Source organism: Erythrolamprus reginae, chromosome 2 (assembly GCF_031021105.1).
Source record: "Erythrolamprus reginae isolate rEryReg1 chromosome 2, rEryReg1.hap1, whole genome shotgun sequence".
In the NCBI taxonomy this organism is placed as follows: Eukaryota; Metazoa; Chordata; class Lepidosauria; order Squamata; family Dipsadidae; genus Erythrolamprus; species Erythrolamprus reginae.
This window is the reverse complement of record NC_091951.1, coordinates 88,128,706-88,146,679: the sequence shown is the minus strand read 5'-3', so window position 1 is coordinate 88,146,679 and position 17,974 is coordinate 88,128,706. Positions and strand designations below refer to the sequence as shown.

Genomic DNA, 17,974 nt, shown 5'->3' with positions numbered 1-17,974 from the left:
ATAGCTATTCTCGTTGATGTTATTAGATGTTGTATTAGGTAATAATGTTCCTTATTCATCTGATTTTCAATAATGCCAAGCAAACATATTTCAGGTTTCATTTCTAATTCAATCTTAGTTATTTCCTTTATCCATTTCTGAAGTTTGTGCCAGATTCCTTTAACTTGTCTGCAGGTCCACCACATATGAAAATATGAACCTTGTTTCTCCCCACACTTCCAACAGTTAGGTTTGAGGTTGGTGTACATTTTTGCTAGCCTTTCGGGGGGCATATGCCACCTATAAAACATTTTTATTGCATTTTCTTTGTATGCGGTGGGTAACACGAGTTTAAAATGAGCATCCTGCTTAATCACATATTTTTGAAAAAAAATATACTACTTTATTCTTATTTTAAAAATTAAAAAAATTGTATTCAAATTATGTAGCTGTCTAAAAGTAGAATACTAGTATAGGTGTACATAAAAGGGAAAGTATGCTTTTTTTCAATGCGGGATTGGGGAAATACCTTTAAGCCAGTATTGACTCCTTGTGCCTGGCTGGATGAATCACTACAGCTTTCTTGACAAGGTTTTTCAGAAGTGGTTTGCCATAGCCTGCTTCCTAGAGCGAAAAGCAAGGCCAGAGTTATCCAACTAGCCTGAACTGGCTCTCTTGTCTCAAATTGGCTACAAAATATTGCATTTCAGAGGTGCCAACTTGTTTTGGGGCCAACCATAGTCTCGGAAGAGGAACATCTAGGAAGGATTTGTTTATTCTTGCTTCAACTGAAACAAAACATCAATCAGTTTTAAAATTCCTGTTTCCTATATGAAACATAATCTTGCCTGCAAAAAATTGGATGATTACACGAAGAGGTACCAAAAATATTTTAATACTTTTCAGCCACTTAATGGTCATTTAATGGTCATTTTTAATATTAAGGGGTTTTAATTCTACTTTTATTAATTGGATTTGTATTATTGTTTACTGTATTTATTGTTGTTGTGAGCCGCCCCGAGTCTTCGGAGAGGGGCGGCATACAAATCTAATAAATTAAATCTGGAATTTTACAGCCAGTTGATTTTTTAAAAGTTGGAGATGAGGGAAATCATTCAATAAAACAGAGATCATGAAAATTCTTGAATTCAAAGATTATCATCCAAACATACAATTATGTAGGTCTTTATATATATTTAAAGTTAGACTTTGCTTTAAAAGATGCTCTCAGTCCAAACATTATGTAAATTGTCGGGTTCTCACCTGGCTTCAGCTTTCAAAATAGTTCAAAAATAGTAAACTTTCTGAGTTTAATAGAAATATTGAAATGATATCCTGATGAATAGAGGACAGAGCCACACCCACACCTGCAAACCAAACACATTTTTTTTTGCAGTCCAAATCTGATAGTGTTAGCAGTTACCTTTTGCAGTAGACGAAGCAGGGAAATACAGATATAGTAACCAAAATGAGTATGAGGAGGGACAGATAAGCTGGCTCTGTGTTTTTGATTTCTAAAACAACAGGTAACCTTTTCAGTCAGTTACTTTCTCCATGGCTTGAAGCTTTCCTGGTAGAAAACATTACATTCATCCCCATTATTGAAGTGTAATTTTAATAAATGGTAAAATAAAAAACAAACCTCCTCTTTTAAAACTATGCTTAAATGCAAAAGATCGTCAGGAATATGCTGTCTCCTTCCACCTTTGTATTTAAGGATTTTTCATTTTTTCATTTCATTTTTTACTGTCAAACTCCACCCTCCCAGCAAAAAAATCCCAAACACCCCCCCCCCCCCAAAAAAAAAAAACCCTGCTGATGTCTAACAGAGAAGCGGTCCTGTGAAAATAAAATAAAAAATGTATTACTCCCTCCCTTCATGGCTTCCAGCATTGATGTTCTAAATGTAAATTGCATGTACATCCTCAATACTCGGTGGCATACCTGGGAAAAGAGCAGTGATGAGTCATGCACGGACTCTTGCTGATCAAAACAACTCTTCTTTTTCTATTTGCTATAGAAAGCTGCAGCAAACAGAATCAAGGAGAAAAAACCCCACAGTCCCTTCCTTGGTAACACAATGCTCCATAGAAACATAGAAGACTGACGGCAGAAAAAGACCTCATGGTCCATCTAGTCTGCCCTTATAATATTTCCTGTATTTTATCTTACAATGGATATATATTTATCCCAGGCATGTTTAAATTCAGTTACTGTGGATTTGCCAACCACGTCTGCTGGAAGTTTGTTCCAAGCATCTACTACTCTTTCAGTAAAATAATATTTTCTCACGTTGCTTTTGATCTTTCCCCCAACTAACTTCAGATTGTGTTCACTTTCCTATTAAAAACACTTCCCTCCCCCCAAGCTCAGCAGGACAACTGGGATAGGCTCTGACGTTTTTAAATTTCTTCTGATTCCTCCACAAACAAAAGCAAAATGTATATAATGAAAACAGATGAACAGAGACATTTAACGTCAAGCATAAAGTTCCGTACTTAATATGTTAATGATGGGTTACTCAATGTAGGTGTGCATGGGTAGCCTGGGCCTCTGAAGGTTACCTTTTCACCTCGCAGATATCCTGAATTTCAGCATCAAAAGTAAAAACAAGACCATGCATATGTGCACTGCACAAATACTATAAACCAACAGACTAACCAAATTAACAGATGGTGTTACTTTTGCAATTGCATCACTTGGGTGCACACACAGCAAACACAAAAACTTTTAATATAACGTTATTCTCCTTGGGATTCCTATAGAAACATAGAAACATAGAGGACTGATGGCAGAAAAAGACCTCATGGTCCATCTAGTCTGCCCTTATACTATTTCCTGTATTTTATCTTACAATGGATATATGTTTATCCCAGGCATGTTTAAATTCAGTTACTGTGGATTTACCAACCACATCTGCTTGAAGTTTGTTCCAAGGATCTACTACTCTTTCAGTAAAATAATATTTTCTCACGTTGCCTTTGATCTTCCCCCCAACTAACTTCAGATTGTGTCCCCTTGTTCTTGTGTTCACTTTTCTATTAAAAACACTTCCCTCCTGAAGCTTATTTAACCCTTTAACATATTTAAATGTTTCGATCATATCCCCCCTTTTCCTTCTGTCCTCCAGACTATACAGATTGAGTTCATTAAGTCTTTCTTGATACGTTTTATGCTTAAGACCTTCCACCATTCTTGTAGCCCGTCTTTGGACCCGTTCAATTTTGTCAATATCTTTTTGTAGTTCTTATGAGGAATGATGTTCGCATAAGTATGCTAATAGAATAAATATTTGCTTTGGAGGTGTGTGCACTATTGGTGTATCTGAGTCACCACCACAACCACTGTATGCCACGGACTTCTTGCCCTCAATTCTCAGACTCCTAAACAGAATGAAATATAGTCTGACTCCATTGAATCTCCAACTCAAATGATGGCTTTGGCCTGACACGGACTGCTTGAAGTGTCAACATGACCCTTTCTTGCTTGCTTACCATCTCCTCTTCCCAGCACTGTCCCTTTCTCTTATCCTTAGGCAGACACAAAATGATTACCTGAATGACTGCAGAGCCAGTTTGAACAATCTTGTTGATGAAATAGAATGCAAAATTAAATATTCCAATAATGAGGAAGTGAAAGGACAGGAAAGACTGGCTTCTTCTGACTCATTCCAAAGTTAACATTCATATTCTCTTTTCTCTATATAAAGTTCATTCTTTTGCCTGCAGTCTTCACTCCTTTTTCCTCCTGTATACAAGTTCCATTACTGATATAAAAAGGTTCAGCATTATTCATGAAATAAGAGGCAACTTAAGAGGTTTTTGTCATTCATCGTGCCCATCTAGTAGCAATGTGAATGGAACTGAAGAAAATCATGGGCAAGATATAGAAAAGTGGGGAACTGGGGGTCTGTTGGTTTATGTGTGGCAAAAAAATTAAGTCAGCTGTAGCTAAATGCATTTGTTTGCAAAATATAAAAACTCATGAATATTTCTAAGGTTGGCATAATGAACCTTCGATAGATTTCATTAAAAGAGTACCGTACATTATGATATGCTAAAACATTTCTATAAACAATTTAATTAGATTTGAGTGCAACAGGTACAATAATACAGTATTTCATTCAAAATCACTTGGAATCTATCCATTCACTTTAAATGGAAACCAAATATGGTCATTCAAACTTTGCAGGATAGTTTAAAAAACCAATTTTTCCCCCTGTTTTTTCAATTTCTTTCAGGTCAGATACACCACTGATATACAAAGCAGTTCCGAGCTGGTTTGTTCGTGTGGAACACATGGTGGAAAAGTTGCTGGAGAACAATTCTCAGTGTTATTGGTACTGTGATCTACTATTCCCCCCCCCTGTTTAACAACAAATTGTTTAAATACTGTATCTAGTTAAATCTAAAGTCTGATTGCAATCAGATGCTTTTTTAAAGATGTATTGCCGGTGGTTCATTATGATAAGCTCACAAAGTACCCAGATACCATTCTTTGTTTTTAGCTCACGTTTTATATCCTGTTTTTATATCTTGTTTTTCTGTCTTAATTAGTATAATGTGTTTTGTGTCATAAAAATCTTTAACAAAATCACAATTCCCCCAAGGTTCTGATGTTACATTATGCTTTATTCTTTTAAGGTCAGGATAGTTCTGTGTTCATTGATTCTCTCTCTCCCTCTCCCCCCCCCCCCCACACACATATTCTTATGAGTGTGCTTTTAAATTGTTTTAGCAGGAATTTTAAAAGGGTTTAGGTGTTGCATTTTGGCATAATGATCTGTCCTTTTAATTTTCCTCATGTAGATTAGAAATAATTTCTATATCTGTGCAGACTTAACAATATATTCCTCAACATGCATTATTTATTTTTTTAAAATATTCACGTATTGACAAAACTGGTTCCAAAGAAGGAAAGAGATGCATTAATCAATAGGTAATGCTTAGTTCATAAAGGCCAACCTATTGTTCTTCAAAGATGGTTCCTATGAGAGATTGCGAGGAGACTAAAAAAAGACTGGGCATAAAAATGAACAAAAGATTTGGTCAGAAATATTTAGACCCACACAGATTCTACTCAATAGCTTATGATAAAGCAGATAAATGAATTTAGGATTTAATAGAGTATAGAAAGTAAAGCCTTTTATACATACTACAGTGCTTATATGTTAATGAGAAAAGTAACTATTAAACTATGTTGTATGCTAATTGGCAACAATATGAGACTAATTTCCACATTTTGACACTTTAAAATGATATTTTAAAATGCATTTTATGTTTACATGATCATTATATATTGATATTGGGACTAAATATCAAAAATTTTAGGAATGCTCAAAATATCTACAGTTTCTTCCACTTTGGCACCATGTAAAGGTACAAGGTTGTCTGTTAATTCAGTCAAGACTCTTGAGGAATTTGCTGCGTTCTAAGTATAAAAACTGGAAGACAAAAGACATCTGGATTCTATAAAATCTTTGGAATTTATCATGATGACTATAAAATAATTGCTGATTGATAGGACAATGCCTCTTAGGAATCCTTTTTATTCCTTATAGGTGTTTTATGTGATGAACTAGATTGAATATGATTTGGCAAATTTTATAGCATAATTGAATTGCTAATTAGTTTTTAATGAGATAGCTTAATACTAATATACTTTTGAACTGACATATTTTAAGATTTAGGAATAGCTGATCTCAAACTATAATGAACTATGAACTTGGTGATCATTTAAAATTGAATAACCGTAACTTCTAATAAGATACTGCAGCATCATATTTTTAAAAAATATTGATTTCACTCCCTGTATTATATTTAGGAATTTACTAATAAAAAAATCAAGATTCCAATTAACTACTAACTAGAATGAACAAAGTGCAACTTGTCACTCATGTTAAGTTAAATGCAACTGTCAAAAAGAAAGAACTAAAAATCATTTTTCTAAAATGGCAAGTTTAAACTATCCAAATAAACAAATTTGAATATATAAAATGAGAAATTGCATACAAATGCTTTATGTAAATAGTGTTTTATTTTATAAATGACGCACATCTGAAGTTCTGTTTCCTTATCCATAAGAGCAGCTGTACTTACCATTCTAAAATTCTAGAGAAAGTATTAAGGAGTACATTGATGGAGTGAGGCAACAAACAGCTAAATTTACGGGTTAAGCCCATACAAAGATAGAGATTTATAAAGCAACTAATAGCAATTTACAGAGTCAGCATATTTTCCCCAGAAATCTGGGCCCCATTTTACTGATCTTGCAAAGATGAAAGGCTGAATCAGCCCTGAGCCTGGTGAAATTCAATTTGCCAAATTGCAATCAGCCGGCAATCAGCAGAAAATTTGCAGTACTGCATTCTAACAACTGCGCCACCGTGGCATCCCCTTATTCATAACAAGATAAAAGAGAGGAAGAAAAGGTTATTCAGACTTGACGGGTTCCATTACTATGGCCATTCTAATAAGAATAATTTTAGGTCTAGGCAGCATCTTGTTTCTTGATCTTGTCTATCTTGAAGGACTGAGAAATTCCCCATGTGATGCTCATGGGCTGTGAGATATCTCAATAACCAACAGCATGGCTACCCACTCTCATTTTTAAAAGTTCTTTATCTTTTTTTCTTAAAATGAAGCTGTCATCTCCAGTATTTGTCTCTCCAAAAATATGTGCAAGCTAATATTTATTCTTAGAAAAGAAAAATGGCAACTGGTGGCGATTCACTCCTTTATTCACTCCCAGAAAAGAGAATCTAAGAAAGCATAAGTTGAGGGGGCCAAATGTCTTTTAAAAAAAAGTCAAAAGGGGACAGGCAATTCCTCATCAGGTGTCCTGATTAACGGGTGTTTTTCCATTGGATGTCCATTACAATTATTGGGTGAAAGGGCAACCAATAGCATCTGTTTTGGAGAATTGTTATAGAATGTTTTTACCTTATCTGAGAAAGGTTGGAGTTCTGTACTATGATTTAACTAAGCAAGGATTCCTATACATTTCGCCATCACACCTCCCTTTAGTGCCGTCTAAATATATGTATCACCTCTACTGTATACTTCCAAAGAACAAAACAAACACAAATGAACCAGGAAAACAATATAGCGAAACTTTGGGAAAAGTGGATTTATTGTAACAATGTATAACTAAAATGGCACCTCCCTAAGGAAGGTACACCTCACAGTTTGGGACACTGTTCCAAAGTAAGTTGTAAGTGGTGAGTTGACTAATGGACCCCACGGACTGAGTGCAGATTGAACTAGTCAGATTTTATGGTCCAATACTTTAGAACTGACTGTAATTTTCCAAAAGAACATATGGTAAGCAAGCCATAACAAGATTGTAAAACTAGATGGCAGTATACAGTATAATAATTGCTTTTCTCAAGTATCTCCTGGTGGGATATAAAACCAGAAGGGCACATAAATTTCTTCTGTACGTCCCTGTAGGGCTAAGGAACTTGCAAAATTTGTATAGCACAATACACATTCCTTTTAAAAACTCTTTTCTTATTTGGTTGATTGGTTATTGTTAATAACAAAGTATAGACCAACAATAGTTATTTGATAAGGTAAAAAAAATTATCTAGTCTTATTTTCTGTATAAATGAGTCTCATCTTGTATTACACTTGCTATACAAAATCTGTGTCTAAAAGCAATCTGCTCGTGAGTGGCAACTGCAATAAGGTCTTCAAACCATTGAATAAATGGAGCCATACCTTTTTTATTTATAGTGAGGGCACAGAGAATCAATTTACATTATCTGGTTGACAAATTCCATATAGTAGGTCAGTGTTGGTGAACATTTTTGGCGGGATCCAGGGGAAGAGCCTTCTCTGTGGCGGCCCCGACCCTTTGGAACCAACTCCCCCCGGATATCAGAGTTGCCCCCACCCTCCTAGCCTTTCGTAAGCTCCTTAAAACCCACCTCTGTCGTCAGGCATGGGGGAATTGATACTTTCCCTCCCCCTAGGCTTATAAAATTTATGCATGGTATGCTAGTATGTATGATTAGTTTTTAAATTGGGGTTTTAAATTAACTTAAACTTAAATATTAGATTTGTTTGCATTGTACTATTACTGCTGTGAGCCGCCCCGAGTCTGCGGAGAGGGGCGGCATACAAATCTGATTAATAAATAAATAAATAATAAATAAATTTTTGGCATAGAGTGTCAAAACCGGGGTACGCACAAAATATGGAAGATCAGCTGCCCGGTGCGCATGCATGCGCTGGGAAGATGATATTCCTGTTTCTGGCCTGCACATGCGTGCTAGCCACCTTGTGTTCTAATTTCTGGTGCGCATGTGAAGATCAGTGAGCCAGTGTGCATGTGTGTACTGGAAACCAGGAAGTTCGTCTTCCCAGTGCACATATGCAGACTGGGCGACTGCTCTTCCGGTTTCCAGTGCTCCCGCACATGTGAAGTCCAGCTGGCTGTGGAACGATGGAATCCAGAAGAGCAACAGGCAACAGCTCGTCTGCCTGGACAAATTGCTCTATGTGCCACTTCCAGCATATGTGCCATAGGTTCGCTATCACGGTACTAGGTGTATGGTGTTTTTTTTTTTTAAATCCTCTGAAAATTTTAACTTTTGTTGCATAACCATGTTTATATAATCCATAACGTTCTCCCCAAACTTGGTAAGGGCATTGTAGAAACATGTTTTAAAGAACCATTATCCTTATTACATCTCCAGCAAAGGGTGGTTTTTGATAGTCTTTTCTATACAAACATAATTGTGTACCATCCATCTAAAAGACTCTGGGCAGTTTATAACTAAAATAATAAAAATACAGTTGACAACCAGATAAAAGCAAGGATAAAAGGTAGGCTAAAAGGCAGAGAGAGCGATCTCAGGCCATCAACCGCCCCAGGGTTGCGTGCCCATCTTTCATCCTCGCATGAATTGGCAGAGCTAGGTCTTCACGCTCATTGAAATATAGTCCAATACATGTATTAGGAATGTATATGTACTTGAATAGTATTTACATTAGACAGGTGTATATATAGAATTCTATGTGTTCATTGTTATAATGACATATATTTTTACTTTGTCATATTTCTTTCACTTTTTCGTTAAAGCACTTTTTTGGTATTTTTTCTTTTCTACTCTTCAACAATGTATGTATCTCCATCACTGTTACCTTTGCGTTTTGCTCCTTTTTTTCTCTTTTTTGTTATTAATTAAAAAGCAATAAAAAAGAAATACAAAGGTAGTATTCTAAAGACAAGAAGAGCATATAAAACTTTAGCCAGGATACAGAGAAGTATAAAAAGAGGAAAACTATTTTAATGAAGGTGCCAGAAGTCCAAATGGCTTTTTTCTGATCCATCCTCCCGCCCTCCCTCCCTCCCTTCCTCTGTTTTCTTGGGCTGCCTTTCAGACTCTGATTTCAGGTTTACTAAAGCAGCGTTTCCCAACCGGTGTGCCGAGGCACACTAGTGTGCCGCGAGACACGGACAGGTGTGCTGCGAAGCTCCTAGGGAAGCTCCAGCTGGGCAGGGCGCTGTCGGCGCCCCTGCCTGAGTGTCGTCCTGTGGATGGTCTTGGGCTTCACAGTCGCTTCCTGGTTCCCTCTCCTCCCACCGCCTGTGTCTCCCGCTGTCGCCTCCCACCAAGCCGGCAGCCATTGCCGTGGGTTCCTCGAGTGGGAGCTGCCGCTTTCCTCCGGCCAGCCCAGCCACGCTGCCGTAGAAAGCACAGAGGTTATTGCCACCGCTTCTGCCTCCACTCAGGGAGCCACCGTGGTCACTGCGCCTTTTCCTCTCGCTCAGCTCAACCACGATGGCTCCCTGAGTGGAGGCAGAGGCAGCGGCAATAACTTCTGCACTTTCTACGGCAGCGTGGCTGGGCTGCCTGGAAGGAAGCGGCAGCTCCGGCCCGAGGAATGAGGCGCTGGCGGTAGACACAGGCGGTGGGAGGAGAGGGAACCAGGAAGCAACCATAAAGCCCAAGTCCAGCCACAGGACGACCTTCAGCCAGGGGCGCCGGGACTGCGCGCAGCCATGGTGGGAGTAGCTTGAGAAAGAGAGGATTCCATCCAACGAGGAGACGCCCACTGAGCTGCAGGTCCCGTTGCCGTCGCTTTCTTTCCTTCCGCCTCTTTCTCCTCATGCAGCCTGAGCCCGCCTTTGCGAGTCCGCCCTGGCTTTCGCTTCGCCCCATGATTTCCCCGCAATTTCATCCAGGGCACCTCTTGCCTCCTTTTGAACTGCGGGAAAATCTGCGGGCGAAGCAAAAACCAGGGCGGGAGAGAAGTGCTGGGGTGGGGAAGGAGGAGAGCCCCTCAGCGCTTCCCCTCCGCCAAGCTGCCTGCTTGTCCTCGCGCCTCGTTGCTACCTCCTGCCTTTTTCCAGGGGCCTTTGGAAGGTACCCAGGGAAGGGGGGGGATTGGGGGTGGCTGCAGCAGCTTCTCGTCCTCCTCATCCAGCTGCTAACGCCCGCCCGGCCCCTCTTGCAGTCCCTTCACCGAGCGCTTTTGTCCCAGGCTGTCAGCGAAAGGGCTACAGGACAGGCGGGGCAGGCGTTCTTCTCACAGCTGAGGCAGGATTTGGAATGTCGGGTGTGTGTGCGTGCGGGCTCCGCATCCCCCTGCCACCCGGAACATTTAAAATAAGAAAAACCTTCGCCGGCCTCCACAGAGAAGAAAGGAAGTGAGAGAAAGAGAGACAGAGAAAGAGAGGCAGAGAGAGAGAGAGAAAGAAAGAGAGACATAGCAAGAGAGACAGAGAGAGAGAGAGAGAAAGAGACAGAGAAAGAGAGAGAAAGAAAGAGAGCTAGCAAGAGAGAAAGAGACAGAGAAAAAGAGACAGACAGAGAGAAAGAGATAGCAAGAGAGGCAGAGAAAGAGAGAGAAAGAGAGAGAAAGAAAGAGAGAATGAAAGAGAGATAGCAAGAGAGGCAGAGAGAGCAAGGGAGAGAGAAAGACATATAGGGAGGGAAGGAGGGAGAGAGAAAGAGAGCAAAAAAGGAAGAAAGAAAGGGATGGAGAGAGAGAAAGAAGGGAAGGAAGGAAGAGAGAGAAAGAGTGAGGGAGAAATAGAGCGAAATGGAGGAAGATTTTTTTTTGTCAAAACTTTTCTTTAGCGCCCCCCCCTTCAGTGTTCCCCAGGATTTTGAAAATATGAATAATGTGCCGCGGCTCAAAAAAGGTTGGGAAACGCTGTACTAAAGGATGGGTTCCTTTTATTTATTTATTTATTAGATTTGTATGCCGCCCCTCTCCGCAGACTCGGGGCGGCTCACAACAATAATAAAAATGTACAAAGAACAAATCTAATATTTAAAAAATATCTAAAAACCCATTATTTAAAAAACATACAAGCATACCATACATAAAACTATATGGGGGAGATGTCTCAATTCCCCCATGCCTGATGGCAGAGGTGGGTTTTAAGGCGTTTGCGAAAGACAAGAAGGGTGGGGGCAATCCTAATCTCCAGGGGGAGCTGGTTCCAGAGGGTCGGGGCCGCCACAGAGAAGGCTCTTCCCCTGGATCCCGCCAGCCGACATTGTTTAGTCGACGGGACCTGGAGAAGGCCAACTCTGTGGGACCTAACCGGTCGCTGGGATTCGTGCGGCAGAAGGCGGTCTCGGAGATATTCTGGTCTGATGCCATGAAGGGCTTTATAGGTCATAATTGTGACTGGAAACTGATTGGCTTTTTACTGATCTACTGGTGTGCATCATTCCCTTGCACGATTTCACTTCTGTGCATGCTTAAAGAGATGATTTTACTTTTGCGCATGCTCAGAGAGCTGAAAATTCCTTGAAAATTTTTTTAAAATGGCGGCACAGACAGCACTGGAGCATTTGTGCCAAAATTACATCATCAACGGGCCACTACTGGAGCACCTGCACCGCACCGGTAGCAACCCACCCTGAAACAAATAGAAAAAACTTCCAAATTTAAAAGGTATATAGGAATGTCTGCACCAGAAGCAGTGATCTGCACTTCACTGGGTGTCATTCTTGCAGTGTATGCCAGAAAAGGAACTATTGTTATATTACGAAACAAAACTAGTGTGAGCTTCCAAGCAACTCTGATTTGTGGCAGATTTAAAATTGGGTGAGATTTCCCAGCGTTCTTGTGAGTTACAGTCCTTCTGGAATGCCATGTTGAAGGCTTGTTGTTTTAAGACCTGAATGGTATTTGGAAAAAGGGAGAAGAGATATAAGAAAGAAATGAATCTCTGTTAATGTCAGCCTTGCTTGCAGGGATTCTGTTGCTCATTATTATAAGGGTTTGTCTGCCTGTACATTTCTCCTATTTGCATGTCCCATCTTAAATATTTTTTGCCCATATGTGTTATATATTAGAGGTTGCTCAGGGTTGAATAGTTACCTAAAACATCCTTCCCCTATTGATTGTTTCTAGAGAACAGGCTATGTGGTTGCTAGGAATTGAAAACAGCTTGATGACACATAATCAATTGATCAATCAGAGAACAACAATCTATTCTCTACAGTGCTTTATGGGGAATATTTCTATATTTTATACTTTATATTGCAGCTGTTCAGAAGTGCTCTCTTTGAGCAGGGAATGCAATTGCTATATATTCTGCTTTTTAATATTTTTGTATTGTATTCTGTGCTTGATTTTTTATAAAAAATATGGATGTTCAAACACTGAAAAAATATATAAAGCATGTTACAAAATAATATATAATTTTGCTTATATTGTTTCCTTTCTAAATTTCTATTTTACCAAATTAAATTGGAATATATTTTCTATACTCAAAATATATTATATACTCAAGATATATTTTTCTATATCTTGAAGCAGAAAGCTGTTGTATCAAATAGCAAGGTTGCAAAGTTCATTTTTCACATTAACATTGTGCTCTCAATTGCTCTTTTATCTTAATTCAGTATTCCATTTGTGATTTTAAAGATTTTCCTAAGGTCAGCATTAAGAGCACAATTTAATAAGTTCATATTCTAAAATCTTTGAAGACAATTACATTCTCATAGGGCATGAAAATGAGTATGGTCCAAAAAAAAATTATACGAACCCTTATTTTATAAAGTGAAATGTGGAATGAATTTCTGTTTTGACTGATTCTTGTCCAAGAAAATTAAAATATTGCTATTTAATATTTTTTGATTAACCATTGAAAAATGGGGGCTTTCAGTAGATAAAAATAAACATTCAGGCATGCATTAAGAATCTTGCATGGGGCCTCTGAATAGACTAAGAGCCCGCTTACCACTGAGCGGCCCAATGAAAAAAATGAAATGTGAAAGAACAACAAATAGTGCACTGGGAGAAGAATAATGCTCCTTATGGGCCATTGCTAAGAATCAAGGTTGGTAGAAATTTAAGTCTTAATGGCTGAGGCTGCTGGGATGAGATTTCATTAGCAGTAGGAGAGAAGATTTCTCCTGATAGTTAACTATGGTTAAATGTGCAGAAAAGGAGCAGTACATAAATAAGAATATTTTATTTGTTTTTTAATGGTCAGGGTTCCTGACTTCGTGAGAGAGAAGAGGTTTGGCAACTGGTTGAGAGATGCACGGGATTGGGCTATTTCACGCAACCGCTATTGGGGAACACCTATTCCATTGTGGGTCAGTGATGATTTTGAAGAGGTAGGTAAGAAAAGGCTATGTGAGAATGAAATTTGTATCATCATTCGTAGCTTATATTTTACATATTTGACAGCTTATATTTTACATATCATGTTTTATATAAATATACTTTGTATTTCTTGCTCATGTTCAGATATAAGGTTCTTGCTAATTGGAATTAGCCTAAATCAGGAGTAGGGACATTGACTCTTCTGTGACATGTGGACTTCAACTCCCAGAATTCCTGAGTTAGCATGATTGGCTCAGGAATTCTGGGAGTTGAAGTCCACAAGTCATAGAAATGTCAATGTTCCCTACCCCTGGCCTAAATTGTTTTATAAAGATAGGCACTTTGGAGGCACTTAATTTCTGAGTTTTGTCTGCGAATAGGCTCATTTGCAACTGATAAGGGACCCATAGGACATTTCTACATGTAATATCTTAGCCAGCCTTTGTCACTGCAGACTATAAGTCAAATTAAAAATATTGTCCTCATTAAAAGATTACAGCATTTGATTTTGAAAAATGATGTTTTCACATTTAAAATTAAACAGACATTTAAAACGTACTGGTTAAACCCATGATATGAGTTCTTATTTTGCAATCATTGCTTCTAATTTAAATTTAGAAAAATGTTTATTATTATTATTTTTAAAATACATAAATATGCAAATGTATTGAATGTTTTACAGGTGATTTGTATTGGGTCTATAGCAGAACTGGAAGAACTGTCAGGAGTGAAAATCACTGATCTCCACAGAGAAAGGTTTGTAATTATTCTAGAGGCAAATAAAGATTCACCAAGCTTATCATTTGTCCACTTTGAATCATTATTTAAACCCCCCGCAAAGCCTTCATTTTAGAACATATATGGGCCATCATGTGTGAATTACTCTTGGTGTGTCCTTTTATCCATTTGGATATCCTGATGGAGAAAGTGTTTGAAAAGAATCTTGCTCATGCTCTTGTTCAGTACAAATGAATAAGAATTCAACAGGCTACAACACTTGCATTAAGTCTGGTGCTACCTTCAAATAAATTCAGATAAGTTAAGGTGAGAGAAATGCTTACAATTGCCTCTTAAAAATGGATATTTTTAATCTGGCCATTTTTCTGGCAAAACAAACAAATAATTCCCTCAACACTGTCAAACACTTTCCTAAGTCTACACTACTATTAATCTCATCGTTCCAATCACTCATCTCCTCCCGCAAATGACAGTATGACTGTAAATTTGTTGCTTTTCTCCTTACAATTTATATTGACTGGTTCCTAATATGATTGAATTGTTTATAGATACCCAGACTATCATTAAGTGTTGTACCTTATGATTCTTGATGAATTTATCTTTTCTTTTATGTACAACTGAGTGCATGTACACCAAGAGAAATTCCTTGTGTATCCAATCACACTTAACCAAATAAAATTATATTCTGTTCTGTTCTATTCTGTTCTGTTCTATTCTATTCTATTCTATTCTATATTCTATTCTATTCCATTCCATTCCATTTTATTCTATTCTATTCTAAACAAAAAACATTTCAACCTGTGTAATAATATCCTGATCATGGACCACTGTGATAATTTTTATTGGATGATACAGATTGATTCTGGGCTGAGTTGAATTGCGTACGATTGCATAAGGGAGAAGTTCTCATGTAATATAAAAATATATGATTCAGTGAAAAACATCTATTTCTAATATAAACGAGCTAGCATGGTACCTTTCAGCGATCATTCCTGTTCAAGGCTCACGAGGAGTAATGAATTGGTGTGTTGGTTGTAAGTGCTTTATTAGTTTAGCTGTGGATCTGTTCAATGTGAATTAAAGATGACACTTGGGGATTGTAAAGGAGACTAAGACATCAGTACAGCAAGAGTCATATTAAGAGAATTTTTGCCTGCAGACTGGAACAGAGAGTAAGTCCGTAGGTGAACTGATGGGACATAAAGCCTGGAAGTCTGAAATTTCAGAAACTGAAATGGTACATAGTCTAAGGATTGAAAGCTGGGGATAAATCCATAGCTCAGAAAGTCAAAAGGATCTAAAAACTTGAAGCTAGCACAGTACAGATCAGGAAAAAAGAGAATTGTTTCTGACAAAGAGGAGGCCTCCAAGGAGTTCTCCTCTTACAAGAAGCCCTGGCCTTAATTGATGAAAGAAGTTGGTGTTTTTTCCTCTTAAGGAATCCTACAAACTCCACTGCTGAGCTTTTTTTTAAAAGTACCATCTTGCATTAGGGGTGGCTTTAGGGATTGCCATGCCATAATTTATTTATTTATTAAAATTAAGTAACACAGATTTCAACGGATTGGTTCACAGCAGTTTTCTGCAAAAGCAAACATCAATGTTATGAATAATATAATATCGCTGTTAATTGAAATGATAAAACCAACGAAACTGATGTTGTCTATATACACTAGGGAAAAATATGATGAGAAAGCTTTAGTGAGGGCTACATTACTACTTCTGAAATAAATATTCAGTATCAGTTACTGGATTTTTTTCTTCTTCCTTTAGTGTTGATCACATAACTATCCCTTCATGCTGTGGCAAAGGTGTCTTACATCGTGTTTCAGAAGTGTTTGACTGCTGGTTTGAAAGTGGAAGCATGCCTTATGCCCAAGTCCATTATCCATTTGAGAATAAGAGAGAATTTGAAGATGCTTTTCCTGCTGATTTCATTGCTGAAGGCATTGACCAAACCAGAGGATGGTAACAGTTTTATTATTTATTCCATGCCAGACTTTATAAATGTAGCCGTGTGCTGAGAGTATCTTATCTTAAAATAGCCCTGCTTTTTATCCAAAAGGAAGATCCAGAATCTAAGACAATACTTTCAAAAGGAAGTATAAATAATAATATCAAAAATATCTTTGGTGCAATAAATTCACCAGTTAATTGCAAAAAGCAGCTTTGTAGCTGAACAACTTGCAACAACATATTTAACACCACAACACAACATCTACCTTTTCCAGGTCCTTGTGAAGGACTAAGTAAAAATGAATGAAAGTGTCAAACTCAGTCTGAATATTTGATTGCGTGATCTACACAATCTACAGACCTACACAAACCAAATCCTATACATTGCTTTTAACTTAGCAAATTTAAACTGAAAATAATCCTTAGCCCAGTGAATGGGTTAGACTTGTAAGAGGCTTGGTGGCGCAGTGGTTAGAGTCAGTACTGCAAGCTACTTGTGCTGATCACTGGCTGCCAGCAGATGGAATCTCAGTAGGCTCAAGGTTGACTCAGCCTTTCATCCTTCCAAGAACCCAGATTGTTGGGGGAAATATGCTTAACCTCTGTAAACTGCTTAGAGAGGGCTGTAAAGCACTGTGAAGCGGTATATAAGTCTAAATGATATTGCTATTGCTATTGTAAATGTATAGATAATAGTATTATGAACATATACTACATATATAATTGTCTGAAATCACAGTATCCAAAGGGACAAGGATAGTACTAAATAAATAAACAAACAAACAAACAAACAAAAAACAAACAAGCAAACAAACAAACAAATAAATAAATTGTATTCATTGCTTTATCAGCCAGAAAAACTACAATAAGAAAAATCTTTCTCCTTCCAACAGAAACAGGAAAAGAGAAGAAAAGCGAAACATGGGATGTGTTAGATACACCAATAGAAAATAGAGGAAAATAAAATTGAAGATGAGGGGAGGGGAAGAGATAAGAAGACAAGTACAGTAGTACCCCTAGATACGAGCATAATTCGTTCCATAAGGGAGCTTGTATCTCGAGGCAACTCGTATTCTGGAACAAATAACTTTTTCCCCCTGCGAGATAACCAAAAGCAAGGATTCTAACCAAAAGCAAGGATTCTTGCGCCACCTAGTGGACGCTCGGCTCGTATCCCGAATTTCAGCTCAGGAGTAGAACAGAAATGTCTCTCCCCTTCTAGCTCGTATCTGGAAATACTCGCATGTAGAGCAGCTCGTATCTAGAGGTACTACTGTATTGGAAATAAAAAAGAGAAACCTTATCTAAATATTACAAAGGTTAAATTTAACTAGGGGAGCAATAAGAATTAATTTAACCCATTAAAGGTTGTCTGGTTACATGTCCACCATTGTTCAGATCATTTGCCACTAATTTGTATCTTTTAAAAAAAGCATCTTCTTTCTGAGCCAAAGTAAGGCAGCCTGCATCAGTCATGATATGGTGGGTAAGGATTATTTATTTTCAGTTAATAAACTGTCTGACTCCCAATAATTCTGGGCAGTTTTCAATTAAAAGTGTAAAAGAAAAAAATTGTGAATTCTCCCCAAAACAATACATAACCAAAGAAATCCTGCAGGCGGAACTTCATTTTGGCCATAGAGCTAGGAAAATATGGAAGTTAGGTTTTACTACTCTGTTTCCCCCCAAAATAAGACATCCCCTGATAATAAGCC

The 17,974-nt window shown here is 37.9% G+C and overlaps 1 protein-coding gene across 2 annotated transcripts in view; it reads left to right on the top strand.

Annotated features, from left to right (window-relative positions):
- The window catches only part of IARS1 (isoleucyl-tRNA synthetase 1), a 104,148-nt gene that overhangs the window by 23,897 nt on the left and 62,277 nt on the right, over positions 1-17,974 (top strand). For both annotated transcript variants that reach the window (XM_070738605.1, XM_070738606.1), the window contains exons 13-16: positions 4,220-4,318; positions 13,450-13,576; positions 14,248-14,321; positions 16,077-16,271. In XM_070738605.1, coding sequence (XP_070594706.1) covers positions 4,220-4,318; positions 13,450-13,576; positions 14,248-14,321; positions 16,077-16,271 — 495 coding nt within the window. The remainder of the gene's footprint in view (positions 1-4,219; positions 4,319-13,449; positions 13,577-14,247; positions 14,322-16,076; positions 16,272-17,974) is intronic.